At 38.3% G+C, this 22326-nt stretch overlaps 2 protein-coding genes across 6 annotated transcripts; both read left to right on the top strand.

The window, feature by feature from the left end:
• Positions 1 to 12239: 12239 nt before the first annotated feature.
• LOC122086692 (metal-nicotianamine transporter YSL3-like) lies at positions 12240 to 16468 on the top strand. 5 transcript variants are annotated; one of them, XM_042655684.1, is made up of 8 exons: positions 12240 to 12753; positions 12963 to 13374; positions 13462 to 13634; positions 13908 to 14005; positions 14079 to 14213; positions 14303 to 14492; positions 14606 to 14720; positions 14822 to 16468. In XM_042655684.1, the coding sequence occupies exons 2-8, from the start codon at positions 13014 to 13016 to the stop codon at positions 15739 to 15741; spliced, it is 1992 nt and encodes a 663-aa protein (XP_042511618.1). In that variant the 5' UTR covers positions 12240 to 12753; positions 12963 to 13013; the 3' UTR covers positions 15742 to 16468. The 5 variants fall into 5 exon arrangements, with proteins under 5 accessions (XP_042511618.1, XP_042511617.1, XP_042511615.1 ...); XM_042655683.1 differs by having other exon boundaries at positions 12907 to 13374; XM_042655681.1 differs by having other exon boundaries at positions 12902 to 13374.
• A 3675-nt stretch (positions 16469 to 20143) lies between these two features.
• Positions 20144 to 22057, top strand: LOC122086694. The gene is made up of 4 exons (XM_042655685.1): positions 20144 to 20473; positions 20548 to 20820; positions 21004 to 21163; positions 21684 to 22057. Exons 1-4 carry the CDS (start codon positions 20246 to 20248, stop codon positions 21860 to 21862), a joined length of 840 nt encoding a protein of 279 aa, XP_042511619.1. The 5' UTR covers positions 20144 to 20245; the 3' UTR covers positions 21863 to 22057.
• The last annotated feature ends 269 nt before the right edge of the window (positions 22058 to 22326 follow it).

The following is a 22326-nucleotide window of genomic DNA, read 5'->3' as shown; positions in this document are numbered from 1 at the left end:
CATCTATTTTAAGCCTGAGAGATACTACTCACTGTTTTAATGAAATGCACACTTAGACATAACAATGACAGAGGTCCAAATTGGACCAACGCCATATGTTGGTTGTGCATCTAATTTGCATGAGTAATAAGTATGTCAACATGGTAGTCACCACCCTTATAGGGGAACACCAATGTGGGGTTTCAATGCATGTCGTTGGATTGGAATCAGAGCTCTGCACTATTTTTGAAATACTTCTAAGATTGAATGCGTTCATATCTTAACCAATCCCGTCATTTGCATGCGCACACCTTGAATTATATACTATGGTATAAGGGTATGGCGGTAATTTCATGCGTCCCTAATATTCCACAATGAGGGTGTTGGTCAGTGGGGATACTTGGGTAATTTCATATTTATTAAATACTTGATTTTTCTAATCCTATCTCAATAAGGTAATGATAGGATTTGATCATCTTTATTAGACTCTGTCTCTTCCATTTCTTTGGAAACAAGTAATATGGTTTAGATAAGATTAAGTGAATTTGGGAAAGAAGAAATTATGGTGACTCTTGGGAATTTGGATTCTAAATTAAGAAGCCACGACTTTGAAAAATAAGAAATTAGGGTGACCCTAGGGAATTTGGATTTCAAATTAAGAAGCTTTGATTTTGGGAAAGAAGAGATTAGGGTGACTCTTAGGAATTTGGTGACTCTTAGGAATTTGGATTCCAAATTAAGAAGCCTTGATTTTGGGAAAGAAGAGATTAGGGTGACTCTTGGGAATTTAGAAATCAAGAAAAGATTAGGGTGACTCTTGGAAATTTGGATTCCAAATTAAGAAGCCTTGATTTTGGGAAAGAAGAGATTATGGTGACTCTTGGGAATTTGGATTCCAAATTAAGAAGCCTTGATTTTGGGAAAGAAGAGAAAATGGTGAAACTTGAGAATTTGGATTTCAAATTAAGATGCCTTGACTCTTGGGAATTTGGATTCCAAATTAAGTAGCCTTGATTTTGGGAAAGAAGAGAAAAGGGTGAACCTCTTGAGTTCATAATATAAACCCCCCCTCTCTCTCTCTCTCTCTCTCTCTCTCTCTCTTACACAACTCTCTAGTCTCTTCTCTCTATTTTCTTTTTTTTCTATGTTTTTTATTATTCCTTCTCCAAAAAGAGAAGGATATATATTGGTTTTGTAAAACGTTTTTCACCATTAAAGTTGTACTCAAAAGCTTGTGAAGTTTTGGAGTTTAAGTCTAACTTGAAGTTCTGGACCAAAGCTTGTCTTTCAACAAAGAGGAAAAACCATTGGCTGTAGGAGGAGTCACATTTGAGGCTCTCTGATCAGGTATATTTTATTATATTAATTATTCATTTATACCTTTTAGTATAAACTTCTTTTAGTTGATGAAATTGAATGCGAAAGAACTTGATTTTTATTTTTGTTGTCTCGGGTATGGTTTGGGATCTCCAAATCCTATCAGTAGTATCAGAGCTCAAGCTTTTCCATTCAATTTCATCAATTATTTTTGTATTTGATTATAATTTACTGCCATAGGAATTTTTGTTTGAATAGGATTGAGATTCCTATACTCTGATTGGATTTAGGAAACACGAATTGGGAAGGTTAATGTGAGAAGCCTTTCATCTGAAAGGATTTTTTTAAAAGAGGAAATAACAATATATATATATATATATATATATATAATGATGTATGTAAATTTGTACATAAAGATGTGCAAATTTTGATTGGCATTCTCTCTGATCAGATTGTTAGCCTTATATTATTTTTCCTATGATTGTAATTTTTATAATTTAACACATGTAATTATGGGATTGGCTTTAAATGGACATGGATGGCATATTACATGATGATGTGATTTTATATATGGGATGTATATAATATATTTGCATTAGATGTGAATGGTTAGGTGCATTATAGAATTGATATAAGTTTCTTTTATCTCCTCTCTTTCTCACTCCCTCATTTCTTCTTGAGAATATGTACTCTTCTCCCATGGGCAGCCCAATTGGTGTGTTGGTTTCCTATCGAACGTTTTTTATTTGATTATACCAAAATGTATAGTTTTTTTTCTTCCAGGTTTATCAATGTAATTATAGAGGAGATAGATTTTTCCCTTTTCGTGATGATGATGATCCTCACTTTGATTCCAAGGCAATAGCAAAATGATGATCACAGGATTTGATGGAAGATTGGAGATTAAAGATAATTAAGACAATGTTTGGAGCTTGAAGACTATGCCTTGTGCATGCAAGATGCACTCCTAATGTAACCTTTAATTTAATTCATGCATGACATATAATCACATGAATAATTTAACATGCCATCCCATAATTACTTATTATTATTCTTTTAGGATTTTAATGCTATCCTTGTACATGTGTGTGAGAGACAATCCCTCTATGTTTAAAAGCACGTTTGATATGGGTTATTCTACGAAGGTAGATAAACCCATGACCTCCCATTGAGATGAATGTGAATATTGGTATATGCTACCTAGCAAATGTCGACAGGATAATGCTAGTGTAGTGTATGTCAATAATTTACACCCATTTCTTATTAGATAGGTAAAGAGGGCAGATAGTGAGGGGGCACTGTGACAGTGGGCCATCCCTTATGTTTTTGTGGATCTTATCACTGCAATGGGTATAAACATGACTTGAGTGTATGCCAGCCGACAGGATTATGGGCATGACACTCATGTGGTAAAAAATATTGAAAACTTGTATGGTGGACTGATTAGTCCTAGGAATCAAATTTTAAACAATGACCCTGATAAGGCAAGTTGTTTAAAAGTTGATTCTGATGTCCAATTCATATTTAGGGTCATGAGGGAGACCTTAATTTATGAGAGAATCATTAAAAATGCTGCATATATATTGGTCTTTTTATTTTAATGGTTATTGATTTCATATGATAATGCTTGTACATGTAGATTCGTAATGGCAACCATAAACAACACCCTTATGTCCCTAATAGCAGACACTAAGTTGACTGGCCCAAATTACAATGATTGATATTACAATTTGAAGATGCTTTTGATAGCTAAAAAATTGATCAATGTCCTTGATGAAGTAGTACCTCCATCATCCCAGGCTGATTCCACCCAGGAAGAACGTGACCGTTATGAGGATTTCCTTGTTAGAGATTCGAACGCAACACTTTATATTCACAATTCTGTGGATAAGTCCATCTGTGATTCGATCAAGGATGTGAGGCATGCTGGTCCCAAAATGGACAAACTTGCTGAATTGTTCAATAAGAAATATGTTTATTCTATATTTGACAATATGGACGAACTCCATGATGCCAAGCTTGCCTCGGGGACCTCTCTCATGGACCATGTCATGAAGATGATAATTTATTGGAAAAACTTAAGGAGGCCATGAATGTGAAATTCCCTCTGATATACAAGATTGGTTTAGTCTTATGTTCTCTGCCAGCCTCTTTCAATTCCTTCCGCATGAGATACAAGTTCAGTGAGAAGGAGTTACAATTGACTGAACTCGCCCAAGCATTGGTAGAGGCAGAGAGGTCACTTAAAAAGGAAAAACTAGAGGTGAATACCACAAATAAGAAGAAGTCTGCTTCCAAGAAGAAGTGGAACAAGAAAAAGGGCAACAAAGGGAATACTTCCCTAAAGCCTAACCTTGGGAACAAGGTGGACAAGAAATTTGAAAAGGGAAATTGCCACCATTGTGGAAAACCTGGTCACTGGAGGAGGAACTATCGTGGTTACTTGGCATCCATTAAGATGAAGAAGTCAGAGGGACAAGGAGGCTCCAAAGAAAGGTACATATGATGTCAATGTCATTTATGAGTCTGTTATGTCTGTTGAACCTGTCAATTCTTGGTTGGTAGATAGTGGTTCTACCATTCATGTTTGCAATATGTTGCAGGGGTTTGAAGAGACAAGGAAACCAGAAGGAGAAGAGGTGCATTTACTTATGGGCACTGGAGCTGAAGTTAAGACAAAAACTGTTGGAACTTTTAAATTAATTTTTAATTCCAATGTTTTAGTATTAAAGGAATGTTATTATCTACCCTCTTTTAAGAGGAAGATAATTTCTGTTTCAAAATTAGTTTTGGATGGATATCATTTTTCCTTTAATTCTAAGTTAATTATTCATTTTAATAATTCTTTTGTGGCATCTGGTCATTTACGAAATGGTCTATATTTTTTAGATAGCCCTGTTAAAACGAATATTGTTACAAATACTGATTTGAAACGAAAACCAGCTTCGATGAATCCAACATACCTATGGCACTTGTGATTAGGTCATATCAATTCAGACTGAATCAATAGGTTGGTTAAGGATGGACCCTTAGAAAGTCTAAGGGTTGAGCCATATCCAACCTGTGAGTTATGCCTGGAAGGCAAGATGACTAAGAAACCCTTTCTAAACAAAGGGAGAAGGGCCACAGATCTATTGGAACTAGTACATACTGATGTGTGTGGTCTCATAAATGTTGAAGGTAGGTATGGTTTTAAATATTTCTTAACATTCACTGATGATTATTCTAAATACAGTTATATCTATTTAATGCGTAGAAAATCCAAAGCCTTTGAAAAGTTCAAAGAGTTTCAGGCTGAGGCCGAAAGGCAACATGATAAACACATTAAATCCTTACGATCTGATCGTGGAGGAGAATATCTATCAAATGGATTTAGAGACTACCTAGTTTCACAGGGTATTGTTAGCCAGTTATCAAACCCTGGAACACCACAACAAAATGGTGTTTCTGAAAGACGCAACAGGACCCTATTAGACATGGTCTGTTCTATTCTCACTTATTGTGAGCTACCTCTTCCTGTTTTGGGGATATGCTTTAGAAACAATGATATATATCTTGAATAGGGTTCCTAGTAAGTCTGTCCAAAAGACACCTTTTGAGCTGTGAAAAGGGCGAAAGCCCAGCCTACAACATTTAAGAATCTAGGTTTGTATCGCACATGTGCAAAAACAAAAGATGGACAAACTAGAATCCCGTACTTCAAGATGCTATTTCTTGGGATATCCCAAAGGCACGATAGGATATTACTTTTATGACCTTGTTGATCAAAAGGTCATAGTAAGTAAGCATGCTACTTTTCTAGAGGAAGAGTTCCTATTTAAGAAAATGGAATCAGTAGTAATTTATGAGATACTAGATAACTCTGATAATTCACTTGTGGTAGTGAGACCAATCGACACACCCACTGAATCCACCACACCTGAAGAGCCTCGACTCAGTGGGAGAGTTGTAAGACCTCCTACTCATTATTCCCTCTTTACAGAAGAAGAGAAATCAGTGGAAGTGTTCCACATGGTTTCAGTAGAATCGGATGATGATCTGCTTTCGTAAGTGTTCCACATGGTTTCAGTAGAATTGGATGATGATTTGCTTCCTTACTCTGAGGCACTTAATGATGTGGTTGCTCCTAAGTGGATGGAAGCTATGCGCTCTGAATTAGATTCAATGAAGTCCAATGAGGTTTGGACTCTAGTTGATCAGCCATCAGGTATTAAACCTATTGGTTGTAAATGGATTTTCAAGAGGAAGAAAAGCCCTAATGGAAAGGTTGAATGATTCAAGACAAGACTGGTTGCAAAAGGTTATATACAAAAGGAGGGTATTGATTATGCTGAAATTTTTCACCATCGGCGATGATGAAATCCATAAAGATACTTCTTTCCATCGCTACAGACTTTGATTACGAAATCTGGTAGATGGACATTCAGACTGCGTTTCTGAACGGGTTTCTTGAAGAAGAAATCTATATGCATCAGCCAGCGGTATTCTCTTCTCTTAGGGAAGAAAGTAAAGTATGCAAATTGCAGAGATCCATTTATGGACTCAAGCAAGCTTCCAGAAGTTGGAACATCAGATTTGATCAATCGGTCAAATAGTTAGGCTTCGATCAGAATATTGATGAACCGTGTATTTACAAGAAATTTAGTGGGAGTGCTATTTGTTTCCTCGTATTGTATGTGGATGATAGTTTACTCATTGGGAATGACGTGGGATTTCTTTCATCAATGAAACAATGGTTATCATCAGTTTTCTTCGTGACAGATTTGGGTGAAGCTAGTTATATCCTTGGGCTCAAACTTGTTAGAGATCACCAAAGGAGATTGCTAAGTCTTTCGTAGTCCAACTACATAGATAAAATATTGGCTAGGTTTAACATGGAAAACTCCAAGAAAGGAAACGTTCCTTTCCGGCATGGAGTTAGTTTATCCAAATCTCAATGTTCACAGTCTGCCATGGACATTGAAGATATGAAGAGGACCCCTTAGGAGGTGTTTGGTTCGGTAAATCTTTGGGATGACATTCTTTAGAATGATAATTCTTAATTTTAGGAGTTGTTTGGTTCCACTAGAATGACTCTCATAAGTGAGCATCCTACTTCCCATGAATGACCATATTACAAAGGATGTGTGTCAGATCTGAGTTTACCTCAACACTTAAACTCAGATTTGAGCAACATTTTTACCACCTAGTATAAAAGGAAAAAGCGGAAAGACGTTCTCTATGGAAACCAATATCTCAACCCGCGAGAAACATGTACTAACCTCAAGGCAACCAAACGATTTTTCAGAAAGAAACATAATTCAGAAGAATGTCTATCAAAATATTGACATTCATATCCGATACATACACCATTTGATTTACCGAACCAAACACCCCCTTATGCTTTGGCAGTTGGGAGTCTTATGTATGCCATGTTATGCACCAGACTAGATATATGTTATGCAGTTGGGATGGTAAGTCAATACCAGTCAAACCCTGGAAAAGAGCATTGGAATGCTATCAAGAATATCCTTAAGTACTTGAGAAAGACTAATATCCTTAAGTACTTGAGAAAGACTAAGGATTATTTCTTGGTGTTTGGATCTGATCATTTATCAGACACAGGTTATATAGACTCAGATTTTCAGATTGATAAAGATGATAGGAAATCCACTTCTGGGATGGTTTACATAATGGGTGGGGGTGTCGTCATTTGAAGGAGTGCAAAACAAAATTTTACAGCCGATTCCACTACTGAAGTCGAGTACTTTGCAGCATGTGATGCGGCTAAGGAAGGTGTTTGGCTCAGGAAGCTATTGAGTGACTTGGAGGTTGTCCCTGAGCTTGTCAAAGACCCTATTACCCTATATTGTGACAATAGAGGGGCTATCACACAAGCTAAAGAGCCAATGTCTCATCAGTGGAGCAAGCACGTAGAGCGAAAGTATCTTCTCATTAGAGAGATTATTCAGTGAGTTGACGTGCAGGTAACCAAGATTGACACAGTTGTTAATGTGTCTGATCCTATGATCAAAGGATTATCTCAGGCAGTGTTTGAGAAACACTTAGAGCAAATGGGTGTTAGAACCATAGGGGATTGGCTTTGATGTACAAGTGGAAGGTTGTTGGATATTGTGTCCATCAACCCCGGTTTCATGTAATGAACCAGTTCATTTCATATATAGATTTTTCTTATTTTATCGCATGTGATCATAAAAATGCAACTGTGTCCATAATTTGTTTAAAATCAGTCACAACTAGGGTTTGGACTGGGCATCCATATCATATGGTTGTCGCATTACGTATGCATCCATATCATATGGTTGTCGCATTACGTATGACCAGACATGGTGATGTCGGAATATGAATGCAAGCACACATATTGTGTGTGTATTTGCGAAGAGTCTACTATGTCGTATCTTGCATGCATAACTGCTTGTGCTAATTGATGGGATAAACATAATGTCACATCTATCTTAAGCCTGAGAGATACTATTCACTGTGTGAATGAAATGTACACTTAGACATAACAATGACAGAGGTCCAAATTGGACTAACGCCGTTATGTTGGCTGTGCGTCTAATTTGCATGAGTAATAGGTATGTCAACAAGGTAATCACTGCCCTTATAGGGGAACACCAATGTGGGGTTTCAATGCATGCCGTTGAATTGGAATCAGAGCTCTGTATTGTTTGTGAAATAGTTCTAAGATTGAATGCATTCATATCTTAACCAATCCCGTCATTTGCATGAGCACCTCTTGAATTATATACTATGGCATAAGCGTATAACGGTAATTTCGTGTGTCCCTAATATTCCATAATGAGGGTGTTGGTCAGTGGGGATACGTGGGTAATTTCATATTTATTAAATACTTGATTTTTCTAATCCTATTCTAATAAGATAATGCTAGGATTTGATCATCCTTATTAGACTCTATCTCTTCCCTTTCTTTGGAAACAAACAATACGGTTTAGATAAGATTAAGTGAATTTGGGAAAGAAGAAATTAGGGTGACTCTTGGGAATTTGGATTCCAAATTAAGAAGCCTTGATTTTGGGAAAGAGAAATTAGGGTGACTCTTGCGAATTTGAATTCCAAATTAAGAAACTTTGATTTTGGAAAAGAAGAAATTAGGGTGACTCTTGGGAATTTGGATTCCAAATTATATAGCCTTGATTTTGGGAAAGAAGAGAAAAGGGTGAACCTTGTGAGTTCATAATATAAACTCCCTCTCTCTCTCTCTCTCTCACAACTCTCTAGTCTTTTCTCTCTCTCTTTTTTTTTTTTCTTTGTTTTTGATTATTCCTTCTCCAAAAAGAGAGATATAAATTGGTTTTGAAAAACGTTTTTCACCATTGAAGTTGTACTTAAAAGCTTGTGAAGTTTTATAGTTTAAGTCTAACTTGAAGTTCTTGATTAAAACTTATCTTTCAACAAAGAGGAAGAACCATTGGCTGTAAGAAGAGTCATATTTGAGGCTCTCTGATCAAGTATATTTTATTATATTAATTATTCGTTTATACCTTTTGTATAAACTTCTTTTGGTTGATGAAATTGAATGCGAAAGAACTCAATTTTCATTTCCATTGTGTCTCGGATATGATTCGGGATCTCCAAATCCTATCAATATCACCCTAAATTCCCCAAAATACATAGTGTATACCTTGTTTTGAAAAAATAATGACTCTTAAATCGATTCCGTTAGCTCAAAAACGTCAAGTCACTGTTGGTATTTTTTAAATGACAAGTTTGTTATTTCCCCCTTCCTCTTCTTCCTTCTTCGTTCAGGTTTGTGGCTGCTAGGGTTTATGGTTCTCTTTGTCTCTGCTAGTTGAATGTTTTGTAAATGTAGAAACAAAATCCTCTTTAGATCAATAGACACAGAAAACAGAGGAACGTAATGACCCTTTCCTTCTTCATGACTAATAAAGAGAAGAAACTGATTAGCCCACAAGAGAAGAGCCGAAGAGAGAGTTTAATCTGTGTGAAGAACTGTGAAGGGTGAACTTTTATATATATTTTTGGGTTGGGTCATGGCCTCATCACGGAATTCAAATTCTTTGATGGAGATTTGAGACAAGAACTGAAGGTCCTCTCCATTAAATTACCCTTTTGATGAAATTTTGAGAGACATTATGAGGTCATTGTGTGTGGAAATCGGTTAAGGGAAGAAGAAATATGAGAATCGCGACAGCTACAACAGAATATTGAGGAAGGGAGGACTCTTTTAAGTTTTGACTAAGCATGGATGGAGAATTGGAGATGGAAGTGGAAACTGGAAACATATGTTATCATCTTAATGGATTAATGGAGGGTTTAGTCTCCATTTGTTTGTGAATTGGGTTAATTTGGTGGATTAAACCTCACAATGTCGTCATGGGATTTGTTAAGTGTGGTAGTAATTTTTCCCTGTCAGAACTCTGCTGTTTCTTCTCAGATGTTATTTATTTCGGATATTAGTTGGTTTACAGAAGGAGGCAGAAGGGACAAAAGAAGTAAACGAAAAAGGAAGAAGAGGAAGGGAGAAGAGCTTTGCGGAAGAAGTTTGCATTGGCCCTAGTTTTGATTTGGGGGAAAGCTTTTCGTCATAGAGGTGAAAAGAGTGAGAAGTGACTTTTTTTATTTATATCTAGTTTTAGGGTCAAAAGAGTAATTTTAATTTTTAAATTTAATGATGTTAGACTTTAGGTGTACGATTGATATTTTTGGAAATTTAAGATGGAGTTTGAAAATAATGATGGTATAAGATAATTTTTCAAAAATAATTATTTATCGTGGCTGCCGCATAGGTTTTTTCTTTTTAGATAAAAAAAGGATTTAATTAATACGAATAAAAATAGTACAAGAAGCATCTACATTCAAAAAAGATGTAATTAAGAAAGAGGAGAAGAAGTCCAAAATTGAGGCTCTTAAAGATCAGCTCCTCGGCTAGCAAAAATATCAACGATCGCATTGCCTTCTCTATGGATATGATGACAAACAATATTTGTAAAATGAGGCAGCATGGCTCGATATTGATGACCGCAGTATTATCCCCCTCAATCCATAAGGAGTGCAGTCGTAGAAAAACTACAATCCGAAAAGCATAGTAAAGAGCTAAAACGTTAGCGATACATGCATAGTTCCACCTAGGGGTGTCAACCGGTTGGGCCGGTTCGGTTTTGGTCGGGCTTAATCGGGCTTGAAGACTTTCAAAGGCTACACCGTGCCCGCCCATTTAACTAATCGGGCTTAGTTATTGAGGGCATGGTACGCTTTATATTCGGTCGGTCGGCCTCGGGCTATAATCGGGCCACCTTAATCGGGCTTTAGTCGGGCCTTAACCGGGCTACGAACATGTTTAATGTTAAACGGACTTTAACCGGTTTTTAAACGGGCCCTCTTTAAAATGTGCTCTTATATTCCGGCCCACTCATGCAAACCCAAAAAAATGACAATTAATTAATAAATGACACCAAATATAACCATTATGTAAAATGTGAACATGTTTTTACTTTTTAGTTTTTACTTTTTAATTTGGGGGGTAAAATAGGTATTCTATAATCATTAAAGGGTCGGGCTAGGCCGGTGCATAATAGACCTGTCTCGATCGGGTGTTAAACGGTCTGTCTCGATCGGGCGCCCGACGATCCAAGTAGCAAAACCAAGACCGACCGTTTATAAACGGGCCGGGCTCAAGCTCGACACGTTTAATAAACGGTCCGGGCTAGGCCGGTCTATAAATGGTCAATTCTAGTCGGTTTAGTCGGTTCGGGCCACGAATTGACACCCCTAATTCCACCCAATCCCAAGGGAGAAGGCAAAACGGAATGTTCCATTGTGATCGCGAAAAACACCGCGGACTCCAGCTTGACCCGGTTACCCTTTGGATGCACCATCGATGTGTTAAGATCCGTTGACCAAAAGGTATTCTTTTAGGCTGACGTTTCTAAACCAGTTTTGGATCCTCTATCGGTACGTGGAGATCAATTAAGAAATCTTGAGAAATTAACACGTGTTCGTTGACGGAGAGATGACTACTCTCCGTTATCTTCCCCCAATTTTTTAAACCTTAAAACTATCTCTTCCCTTGTTACCGAGACGTGAGGAAAGAGAAGTTTTGAAGAAAATAATTTCTTCTTCTCTCTCCTTTAGATTATTCAGAGTTCTTAACCCTGATCAAAGATCTTCTCGATCAGTTCCTGAAGTTCAATTCTTTTTACGTGAACATTGCCCGAAATCTAGGAAGAGGACACCACACCTTGACTGTCAAAAGAAGCTTACTGTGTTTTCTGAAAAATAACATAAACTTCAACGTCTGTACGATTCTGTGGAATCTAGAAAACCCACCTCTCTCTCTCTCTCTCTCAATTTCTTGTCGAGGAACATCGCAAGGAATGCAAATTGAGAAATTGGGGAGGCAAGTTTTACAGTCAAATCGAACTGTAGATCCTAAAACTCTATTTCCAGATGTAAGAAACATGTTCGAGAGAGAGAGAGAGAGAGAGAGAGAGTGAAAGAGTAAACCATGAAAGGGTTAAGAAAGTTATCTTAAAAAATTATTTCCTTAAATGCAGAGATAAGGTAAAAAATTGAATTTGGGGAAAAAAAGAGGAAAAGAGATAACCAAAGAAGTTTTCTCTCCACCACTGATAGTGATCGTACGTGGAGAGGATCTGTGCTCGTTCAAAAACTTGTACTATCATAAGATCAGATCACCCACCGCTCTCTCAGCAAATAAGGTTGGTGTAAAAGCGAAAATTTGAGGGATTTTTCTGTTTCTAATTGAAGAATTGATGGATCTTTCTGTTCAATTTCATCACCCACCGCAAAAGATATCGAAAAAATAAATAAATAAATAAATAAATAAAAAATGAGAATTCCCTTAAAAGTATGGAGGTGTCAAAAGAATGGAGTACAAGAACAGCTCAATGGAAGGTGGGTACTGGGTAATCTTTCTAAACGAAATATGATTACCATAGAATCGCATTTATAGTGTACTACACTTAAATTGTACGTTCTTGATAGTACATATGATAGTCAAATATTGCGATTCTTGTTCAAGTTCGTACCTGTTTGATATTGGTTTTTGGCCTACCCAAATCTCCATTATAAGTTTATTCAATGCAGACAGATGAGCGTGTGGCGTGGTGCTTTTGATATTGGAGGATATTGGGGTCGTCGGTTACTGCTTTGGACTGATCGACGATTAAGAGGAAGGAGAGGAAGGAGTTCAGATGTTCAGATTGAAATAGTTATTCGGATCAGTGGAATGTGGACGAGTGTCATCTGAACTGATTGAGGGTTTTAGTTTGGGGCCTGTGTCAGAATCGTTTCTTCTTCTCTCTCTCTTTTATTTAATTTCCCATCTGAGGATTTGATTCGAGCTGAGAGCTTTGTAGAAAAATTTGCAGTCTCTCCAGGCGCTTGTTGGGTTTTCTTTGTTACTATGGTCTATGGCTAGGAAAATAGCAGAGGAAGAAGAAGAAGAAGAAGAAGAAGAAGAAGAAGAAGAAGAAGAAGCAGGTGAGATCATTAATGGATTCAGCACCCAACCCCCCCACCCTTTTTTTTCCATTATTTTGTCCCTCAAACTTCGATCGAGACTGTATTTCACTTTCCACCATTTCTCCTTTTCTTTTTCCAGTACAGAAAGAGAGAATAATGTCGGAGTTTTCAATGTTGTTCTCTGATGAATGAAGAAACAGAGGTCGTAGACTAACGCGGATTATTCAGTTTTGAAGCCATTGATTGACATGGACGAATCAAGAGAGAAGAAAGAGATTGATGGAGAGGGTTTGGAAGAATCGCAGGTTCCAGAGGCGGGGGAGTTGACTTTAACGAGACTTCCGCCATGGAATAAGCAGATTACACTACGAGGGCTTGTAGCGAGCTTCTTTATCGGTATCATCTATAGCGTTATGGTGATGAAGCTTAACCTAACGACTGGTCTTGTTCCTAATCTCAATGTCTCTGCTGCTCTTCTCGCCTTCATATTCATCCGGACATGGACGAAACTGCTTCAGAAGACTGGAATTGTCTCCACACCTTTCACAAGACAGGAGAACACCGTCATCCAGACATGCGCCGTAGCTTGTTATGGCGTTGCTTCTACAGGTTGGAGACAATTTAGTGTTGATTGAGATTTTTGAAAAAGGGTTTTTTTTTTTCCTTGGTTGAATCCTACTTTGGCTTGTGTTGCAGGTGGTTTTGGTTCGTATCTGTTGGGATTAAATAAGAAGACATATGAACAGGTAGGGGTTGATACAGAAGGAAATACTCCAGGGAGCTATAAGGAGCTTGGGGTTGGTTGGATGACTGGTTTTCTATTTGTGACCAGCTTTGTGGGACTCTTGGCCTTGGTTCCACTTAGAAAGGTTAGATCTCTCTCTTATTTCTCCTTGACTGTGAACTGATATGTAGCCTTTCCTCAACTAATTAGGAATTTTCAGGTGGGTGGGTTTCATTTGTGGTATTTTTACATGTTCTGAGATAATTGAACTGAAATTCTCAGTCCTACTTCCTATGTTCTTTCAACAAAACTGATGTGTTCTTTGCTTATACTTGTTAGTTTTGTACTCTCTAGCAATCTGGTTTTCCAAGAGTCCTGAATAATTGATGATAAGTAAACTTTATGTTTATTTCTGCAGATCATGATAATAGATTACAAGTTGACTTATCCAAGTGGCACAGCTACTGCTGTTCTCATTAATGGGTTCCATACTCCTCAGGGAGATAAGATGGCTAAGTAAGCATTGAGTTTTCAGTGTTCCTCTCCTTCAAAATGAAATCCAATACAAAATTGGCATGTCTTTTCACAGGAAGCAGGTTCTTGGGTTTGCAAAGTTCTTTTCGATCAGCTTCCTATGGAGTTTCTTCCAGTGGTTCTATTCCGGAGGAGTGCTTTGTGGATTCTCACAGTTCCCTACTCTTGGGTTGAAAGCTTGGAAGCAAACGTTCGTCTTCCTTTACTTTCTACCTCACTTGAGCTTCACTGTGAATCATCTTTACATGATTGTTCAGTTTTATTTATTGGTTTTTGCAGGTTCTTCTTCGATTTCAGCATGACCTATATTGGAGCAGGGATGATCTGTTCCCATCTGGTGAACTTGTCTTTGCTTCTGGGTGCTGTGCTCTCGTGGGGGATTATGTGGCCACTGATTAGTGGTCTAAAAGGAGATTGGTTCCCTGGGAATATACCAGAAAGCAGTATGAAGAGTTTGAATGGTTACAAGGTCTGTGAATTAGAGCCTTTCCTATTGATGTGAAAATCTTTACATCTTGTAATTTAATGATCATTGCCGATTAAGGAAAAAAATCATTTTCTACTTTCTCATGTTTTGGGCAGGTCTTCATCTCCATCGCTCTCATCCTAGGGGATGGGCTCTACAATTTTATTAAGACATTCATTTTCACCTCCAGAAGTATCTTTGCTGGATTGAACAAGAGAAACCTTAAAACAGGTACAAGTATATTGTATAGACCTAAAAGTTGGGCAGTTCACTTTGCACAAAAAAATCCCAAGGCATCTCTGCAATATCTAAGGTACTTGTTTTCAACGCAGATCACAAGGATGAGGCCCTTGATGATCCTCAAAGAAATGAATTGTTCATGAGAGAGCGCATTCCATTGTGGATCGCATACACAGGATACGCCGCCTTCTCCATTATTTCAATCATTGTGATTCCACTAATGTTCCCCGAGTTGAAGTGGTACTATGTGGTGGTAGCCTATATCCTTGCTCCTTCTTTGGGATTCTGCAATGCTTATGGTGCTGGTCTCACTGATATGAACATGAGTTACAACTATGGGAAAGTAGCCCTTTTCGTGCTTGCAGCCTTGGCTGGAAAAGACAATGGTGTGGTTGCTGGGCTTGTTGGATGTGGCCTAATTAAATCAATTGTCTCCATTTCCTCCGATCTGATGCATGATTTCAAGACTAGTCATCTCACTTTTACTTCCCCTCGCTCGATGCTCCTGAGTCAGGCTATTGGAACGGCCATAGGCTGTGTGGTAGCTCCTTTAACTTTCTTTCTCTTCTACAATGCCTTTGATGTGGGCAACCCAAATGGCGAGTTCAAGGCCCCATATGCCATAATCTACCGAAACATGGCAATTCTTGGTGTCCAAGGCTTTTCTGCATTGCCTCACCATTGCTTGCAGCTCTGTTATGGCTTTTTTGCTTTTGCGGTTGGGACCAACTTGCTGAGGGATCTTTCCCCACCTTACATTGCGAACTGGGTACCACTACCAATGGCCATGGCAGTGCCCTTCCTAGTTGGTGCCTACTTTGCCATTGATATGTGTGTCGGGAGCTTGATCGTGTTTGTTTGGTACAAGCTTGACAGCAGGAAGGCTGCTCTGCTGGTTCCTGCGGTTGCTTCTGGTTTAATCTGTGGGGATGGGTTGTGGCTCCTTCCCTCGTCCGTCCTAGCAATGCTTAAGATTACTCCTCCCATCTGCATGAATTTTGTTGCCGCTTAGGTTTGGGAATAACCCAGCACAGAAGAAGGCAACAGGTGAATGAATAAATAAATAGGGGAACGATAACAAGAAGGAAGAACTGTTGATGTCACAAGAAATCTGATGAGTTAAATTATATATACTGGAATTGATGTAGAATTTCTTCCTGGTTGAGCTTGGGTGGGTAGAGGTGTTTCTTGCCCAAATGGTGTTTTGTACACTGTTACTGAATGAAACAGATAAAGGTTTCGCAACTCATTCTTGGCCACTTCAGCATTGACCATCCAAAGAGTTTTCTGGGAGTGTTCATGGAGGCGAACATTGGTTTATGAAGTCATGAAAGCATGTGTTGTAGTATGTTCCAACATCAGAATTTCAGCTTTATTCTAGAGTATGAATCAACACCTTAATATAGTAGCTATGTCTCTGTTTTTTTGTGAAACCGAAAAGAAGAGAGGGGAATAGATAGCAGTTAAACATCAACTTAGAGTAGGTTTTAGTCATTTTTGATATCCTGGGTGCAGGTGGGGTGCAGGAGTAAGTGCTCTTGACTTTTTAAATGACAAGAACATGTATCCTTTTGTAGGGTTGGTGAAAGCTTAGTAGGAGGCTCAATCTCAATATAAAGGGCATTGGAAAACTCTCCTTTTTAAAGCTTCATAGTTTGAAATATGTGTTGGGATCTTGAGTGAAGAAAAATTCCAGCTGAATGCTGAAGCTAATTCAAATCAATTATCTGTTTTTCTGATGTTAAATTGGCAACAAAAACACTTAATTGAAGTGGTGATCCCCTCAAAGGATTCTGGATCAGATCTCTGGCGCTTTGGATTTTCATCATAAAGTCGCGACGAACAATCAAATTCTTACTCAAGAAAAAAAGATCACAGTGTAGGAGTGTTCATCGGGATGGTTTTGGATAATCAGATTGGGTCATTATTTTTTGTACTACTTGAGAAAAGTATGTACAAGACGAAGTATGTACAAAGCTTTCACACCCTCTCTCTTCTTGATACTCTCTAGTCTCTCCTTTGGGATCATGTAGACCACTCATATACAAATCGTGAGGCTCTTTCTAAGTCAATGATTGAATTGACAACAACATTCGCTGGTCTACCAACATGAACAAAGAAACCAAGAGGAAATCAGAACAAATATGAGATACGGGAAAAGGCTCTTTGAGCCTAAGGTGTACACTACACTTTCTCACATGGATTACTACAAATTTTTTTTTAAATAATTAATTAAAACTACCAATGCGAGAGAGTGTAGAGTACAGGCTTGCTCAGAGAATCCTCTTCCATGGGATACAAAAACAACAAACTCAGCCTTATCCCAACTTAACGGGTTGGCTACATGGATTGATACAAAACAAAATAAGGAAAAAAAAGTCCAAAAAAGAAAGGAAAGGAAGAGAGAAAAAGATGTGAGATGATAAAAGAAAGATGAGGGTAAAAAGATGAGAAAAGAAAGTAAAGGCCCGTTTGGTATCGTTTCTATTCCAGAAACTTCGTTTCGTGTCATAAACAGAAATTTCAGTTTCTATGTCAAAACACTATTTTTAAACGAATTAAGGTTGTTTGATGAATCTATTTCTGAAACAGTTTCAGAATAGAAAAACGACAGTTCTGCCGTTTGGAAAATAAACAAAAATTATGATACTGGTTAGAAGTTACTGGTAGAAATCACATCAACAGAAATTAGATCAAATACAAGTAGATCTAGATAAATAGAAAATCAATGAAGTAACAATAAAAGGCAAAAGAGAGAAATCCTCGCTGTAGATAATTCAAGCAATAAACACCACAAATTAGTTCTTCTTGTTGTGTCAAATTATGAGCTTTCAAACAAGAGCTTCCAGAATTTCACCTCACAATTGATAAAATCCCTATGTTCGTAGGCCTCTCTTACACTTATAATATCTCTATTTTATCTGTTCCTTTAAATGGAAGCCCAAACCAGTCCAACCCTTTGAAATGAGGAATGAATAACTTGTATACAGAAATGTTAATACAAAAAGGGCCGCCGGGGGGGGGGGGGTGGAGAACAGAGTCCATGGAAGTTTCAGAGGAAGCAACAAGATTCAATGGGAAAGGCAGAATAGCTAATCAGATCTCATAAAACCAAGAAATGCAGAATAAAAAACCAAACATGGGTGAGTGAAACCGTGTAGTAGAACGATTTTCCTAGGTTGGTGAGTAGAACTGAAGCCTGGGTGGGTGAGTAGAACCGAAGCCTATTGGGAACCAGGAAGATCTGATCTCCTTCCTGCAAGATTTCACAAAGTTAAGGAAAAAATAAAATAGCGTTCATGGACAACCGAGGAAGGAGAAGACCTAATAGAGTAGAGGAGAAGAAGAAGACGATCAGGACCAGGTTGGGGTCGTCGTTTTACACAGATTTTTCAGAAAAAAAAAAAAAAAGCCAAAAGGGCGAACAAAGGAGAAGAAGAGAGAAGAAGAGGAGTTACCTGCAGAAACTCCAGCCACTCCAGCAGTTCACGAGTCTATCTTTCCTGATAGCTATCAGGAGCGATAGTTCCAAATTTAGGCATTTTGAAACCAAACCGTATTGACGGAACTCCTTTTTGGAGTTCTGACTTTTGGGCCCTTTTCATTTTTTTCTCAATTTTTGTTTTATAAAAACTGAAACACAGGGATGGCGTACCAAACAGTTTTTTGCGTTTTTCTGTTCCAATAAAACAGAAAAACAATAGAGATGTTTTTTAAGAACGATACCAAACAGGCTCTAAGAGGAAAGAGGCACAACTCAACAAGTAAAAACTGACTCAGCTAGATGGGGTTTGCTAGATAGATCCTTACCACCAGAAGACAATGAGGAGGCGAGTGAATGAGGAGCAAAGAACTACTGATGGAGGGATATATCGGGAAAGTGGAAGGGATCTTTGAGCTGCTGATGGAGGGTATGCAGAGAAGGTGAGCCAATGAGGAGCAACAGAAAGTTCTGTCACCAGGGGGAGAAGAAGTCAAGAGAGAGAAAGACCTCTACCTGTAGCTCTTACTTTTCTCATCTGTGAGGGAAGAAAACTATGATTTGGAGTCGAAATGAATTCTATGTAAACCATTCTCCACTTGAACTCTATGAACTCTATGAGATACATATATTTTTTCTTTTGTCAAATGAGTGAATTTTAGATGAGGCATTGAGGCATGAGGTGCTAAAACTTTATAAGGGATTTGTGAAACAACCGGTGAACTGTCTTTAGTGGGTGACAGAAAACTTCTTCTTAATATTAATGTGGTGCACAAGGAAAGTCAACGGCTGGATCCATCAAACGCGAGAAAACTTCAACTTCAAGGCAAGAAAGAAAAGATAAGGACAAAGTGAAAGGTGTAAAAGTTGTTACCCCTCGCCAAGAGGGAATCACAAAGGACTTATTTTTATGGGGGATGTGTTTCTCATGGGAGAAGTGTGTACGTATGGGCCAATATGAGCGCATGAGAAGACATCCACAAAGATGTCATTTTTCATTTCATGAGATGGGTTGGTCATTTCTCCCCATGTGTTCTTTTTTCAGTAAGAAAAATGGACAATGTCTGTTGTTTGAGAAGGTAACCTTGTATTCATCTCTCTCCTTTCCTCTCCTCTCCTCCCCTCCCGTAATGACATTTTTGTCATTCAAAATTATTCGTTTTTTAAGGTAGTGATTGGATATTTTCTATTGGCATAAGCTATGTTCCCAAATAGAAAACACTCCCATAAAAATGGGAGTGTTATTAGTCTAGGAGTGTAGCTCTCGTGCTTATGTAAGACCCAATCAGTGCCTCGCTTTTGTTCCAATCTCTAGAGAAGGGAGGTCATTTATAAGGAGAGGATTGACCGACACAAGACCATATGCTTCTACACAAGAAACTTTCTTCCTGCAAAGTTAAAAATTAGAAAGAAAGAAATGATTTATTTAAAAAAAAAAAAACCCCGAAAACATCTCTCTTCTTCGAATCCATATGGAACCCATATAAATGATGTTATTAAACAGATTCCTCCCCACACTAAGAATCCCTCTTCAAAAATTCAATAACTGTTACCCTAATTATCATTTATCTAAATTAATTGAAAAAAATAATCCTAAAATAGAGTAGCCTATATATGGAAGGAAGAACTAAATACTCCACTCCCATTAAAATTGAAATATTTACCACTATTAATGTTTTTTTAAATGATCCCATTGACCCCCTGTGCAGGTGCAGAATTCCTTTTACGGATCCTCTCCCAAATTATAATAACGGTTTTTTTGGTAGAAGTATAATAATTTAAAAAAAAAATAAAAAATTTGAGGATGCTGAGGTTCCACGATTCCAACGTTTCACTACTGTAACCTTTTTGCTTTCCTGAGTTTGGAAGGGTAGGGAGGGGCCCGCATTTGCCCAGGTAAGCAAACGCAGAAGCGAACCACATCATTTGGAGAGAGATCTCTTGGATTTCTTATCTTTTCCTCTTCGTTATCCCTCTTGAGTTCGAGTGTTCCACCGACCTCCCTGACATCCTAACAGAGACACAGGGAGAGACCATGGCGACCACACTCGGCCTTCTAAACCTCCCTGCCCTTTCTCATAAACCTATTCAAACCCAGCTTAAGCTGCCATTTCTCTCCAAACCATCGAAAACCCATCTATCAGAACACTCAAATCACACACCAGAACACCTCAATCAACAGTTCCTACAGATCATCCACCCCCTCAAATCGGTTCCCCTCCCACTCACAGCTCTCACATTGCCCTTCTTGGCAGACTCAAAGGCAAGTCTATCTCAATTTCACATTCTGCAATCCAATCGACGTTGATGATTCTGATTTCCTTTCCTTTTGAGCAGGATGCGCTTGCAGTTAGTGGGGAATTTGGGATTCTGGAAGGTCGAACTTTTGCGCTTATACATCCGCTAGTAATGGCAGGATTGTTCTTCTACACGCTGTGGGCTGGGTATTTGGGCTGGCAATGGCGACGTGTAAGGACGATCCAGAACGAGATCAATGAGCTCAAGAAGCAGGTTAAGCCTGCCCCGGTTACAGTACCAGAAGGGGCGGCTGATGCTACGGCGTCGGTTTCACTTTCGCCTGTGGAGGTCAAAATTAAAGAGCTCACTGAGGTGTAGTAACCAAACACTTGACAATTTTTAGTTTAGAGCTCTGCCCTCTTTCAATTAATATTACCAATGGTTAATTTAAAATGCTTTAGTTGATTACAGTAATCACAGTAATGGTGAGCATAATCACATATTCATGGAACTGCATAATCACTGTTTGAGTAAAGAAAATTTTCCAAAATTCAGGAGAGGAAGGGGTTGTTGAAGGGTTCCTACAGGGATCGACACTTCAATGCAGGTTCTATACTTTTGGGGTTTGGGGTGTTCGAGGCAGTTGGTGGAGGCATCAATACCTGGTTTCGAACAGGAAAGCTGTTTCCAGGACCCCATTTATTTGCAGGAACAGGTACTAACTAAGCTAGAACACAATTCAATTTCACTGTGTACCCACCGGGTAAAAAAAAAATTTCAATTTTTCGGCTAATGTCATTCTCACTAAATGAGAATGATTGTCATACATAACAACTCACTCTGATCAGATTCCAATTTTTGGAACAATGGTTATAGCTAAAGATCTTCCCTCCCCCTCCCCCACCCTAACCCCAGACCCAGTGAAGGGACCCCATTTTGCATAGCATGGAATAGGAATTCAGTTTACCATCGGGAGAGAGCTTTTGGACTGTGTTTGGTATGCATTCTTGGGATCTATTCGTAGAAATGCATTCTCAGAGTGTAGAATACATTCCAAACATAGAATTGAGAAATGCATTTGGAATGGGTAATTCTTGTGCTCAGTGGTGCATGCAGATTTTGTTGGATATGTATGTCCATCAAACCTGGTTTATTAATTCCCGCCAAGTCACCAACAGATTTCTCATCACATCTAATATTGTTCTGATATTGTTTGCATGGCTGCTCTGGTACAGCAATCACAATATTATGGGCAGCTGCAGCAGCTCTTGTTCCTCAAATGCAGAAGGGAAGCGAGACAGCGAGAAATCTCCATATTGCCTTGAATTCTTTGAATGTTCTACTCTTCATCTGGCAAATCCCAACAGGAATTGAGATTGTGTTTAAAGTGTTTGAGTTCACAAAATGGCCTTGAGTTCAATACCACAAACATGTGATCTCACTTGCTCATTCATCTTTCTCTTTCTTCTGTATTTGCAGTTTCATGGTGACTTGCTGTAAATTCATTTTTCCAATCAAACTGGAAAATAACATCACAACGTATATAAGAAACCTTATGCAGATATTCATATACAGGATATGTTATGGGATAAAGAATGGTATTTGAATTTGATTTCTTCTCATAGAGATGTTTGTATTGCTTTGATACAGAATTTCGAGCAATTATTTGGTTTTGGCTATAGTTGGAAAGACATGCATAGCTTAGGATTAGTAATAAGCATGGCTTTGAATCCTTCCATATAGCCTGTGTGAGTTGGGTTGAGTTGTAACAGTACTAAACCTGTTCATGGATCGAGTAACCCTGAACTGTAATAAACCTGTTCACAAATGATGGACTTCTGCAGATTAACGAGGAGATGCAGAGGAGCAACTAAATCT

Source organism: Macadamia integrifolia, chromosome 8 (assembly GCF_013358625.1).
Source record: "Macadamia integrifolia cultivar HAES 741 chromosome 8, SCU_Mint_v3, whole genome shotgun sequence".
Taxonomy (NCBI): domain Eukaryota; kingdom Viridiplantae; phylum Streptophyta; class Magnoliopsida; order Proteales; family Proteaceae; genus Macadamia; species Macadamia integrifolia.
This window is presented reverse-complemented; position numbering and strand designations above follow the sequence as displayed.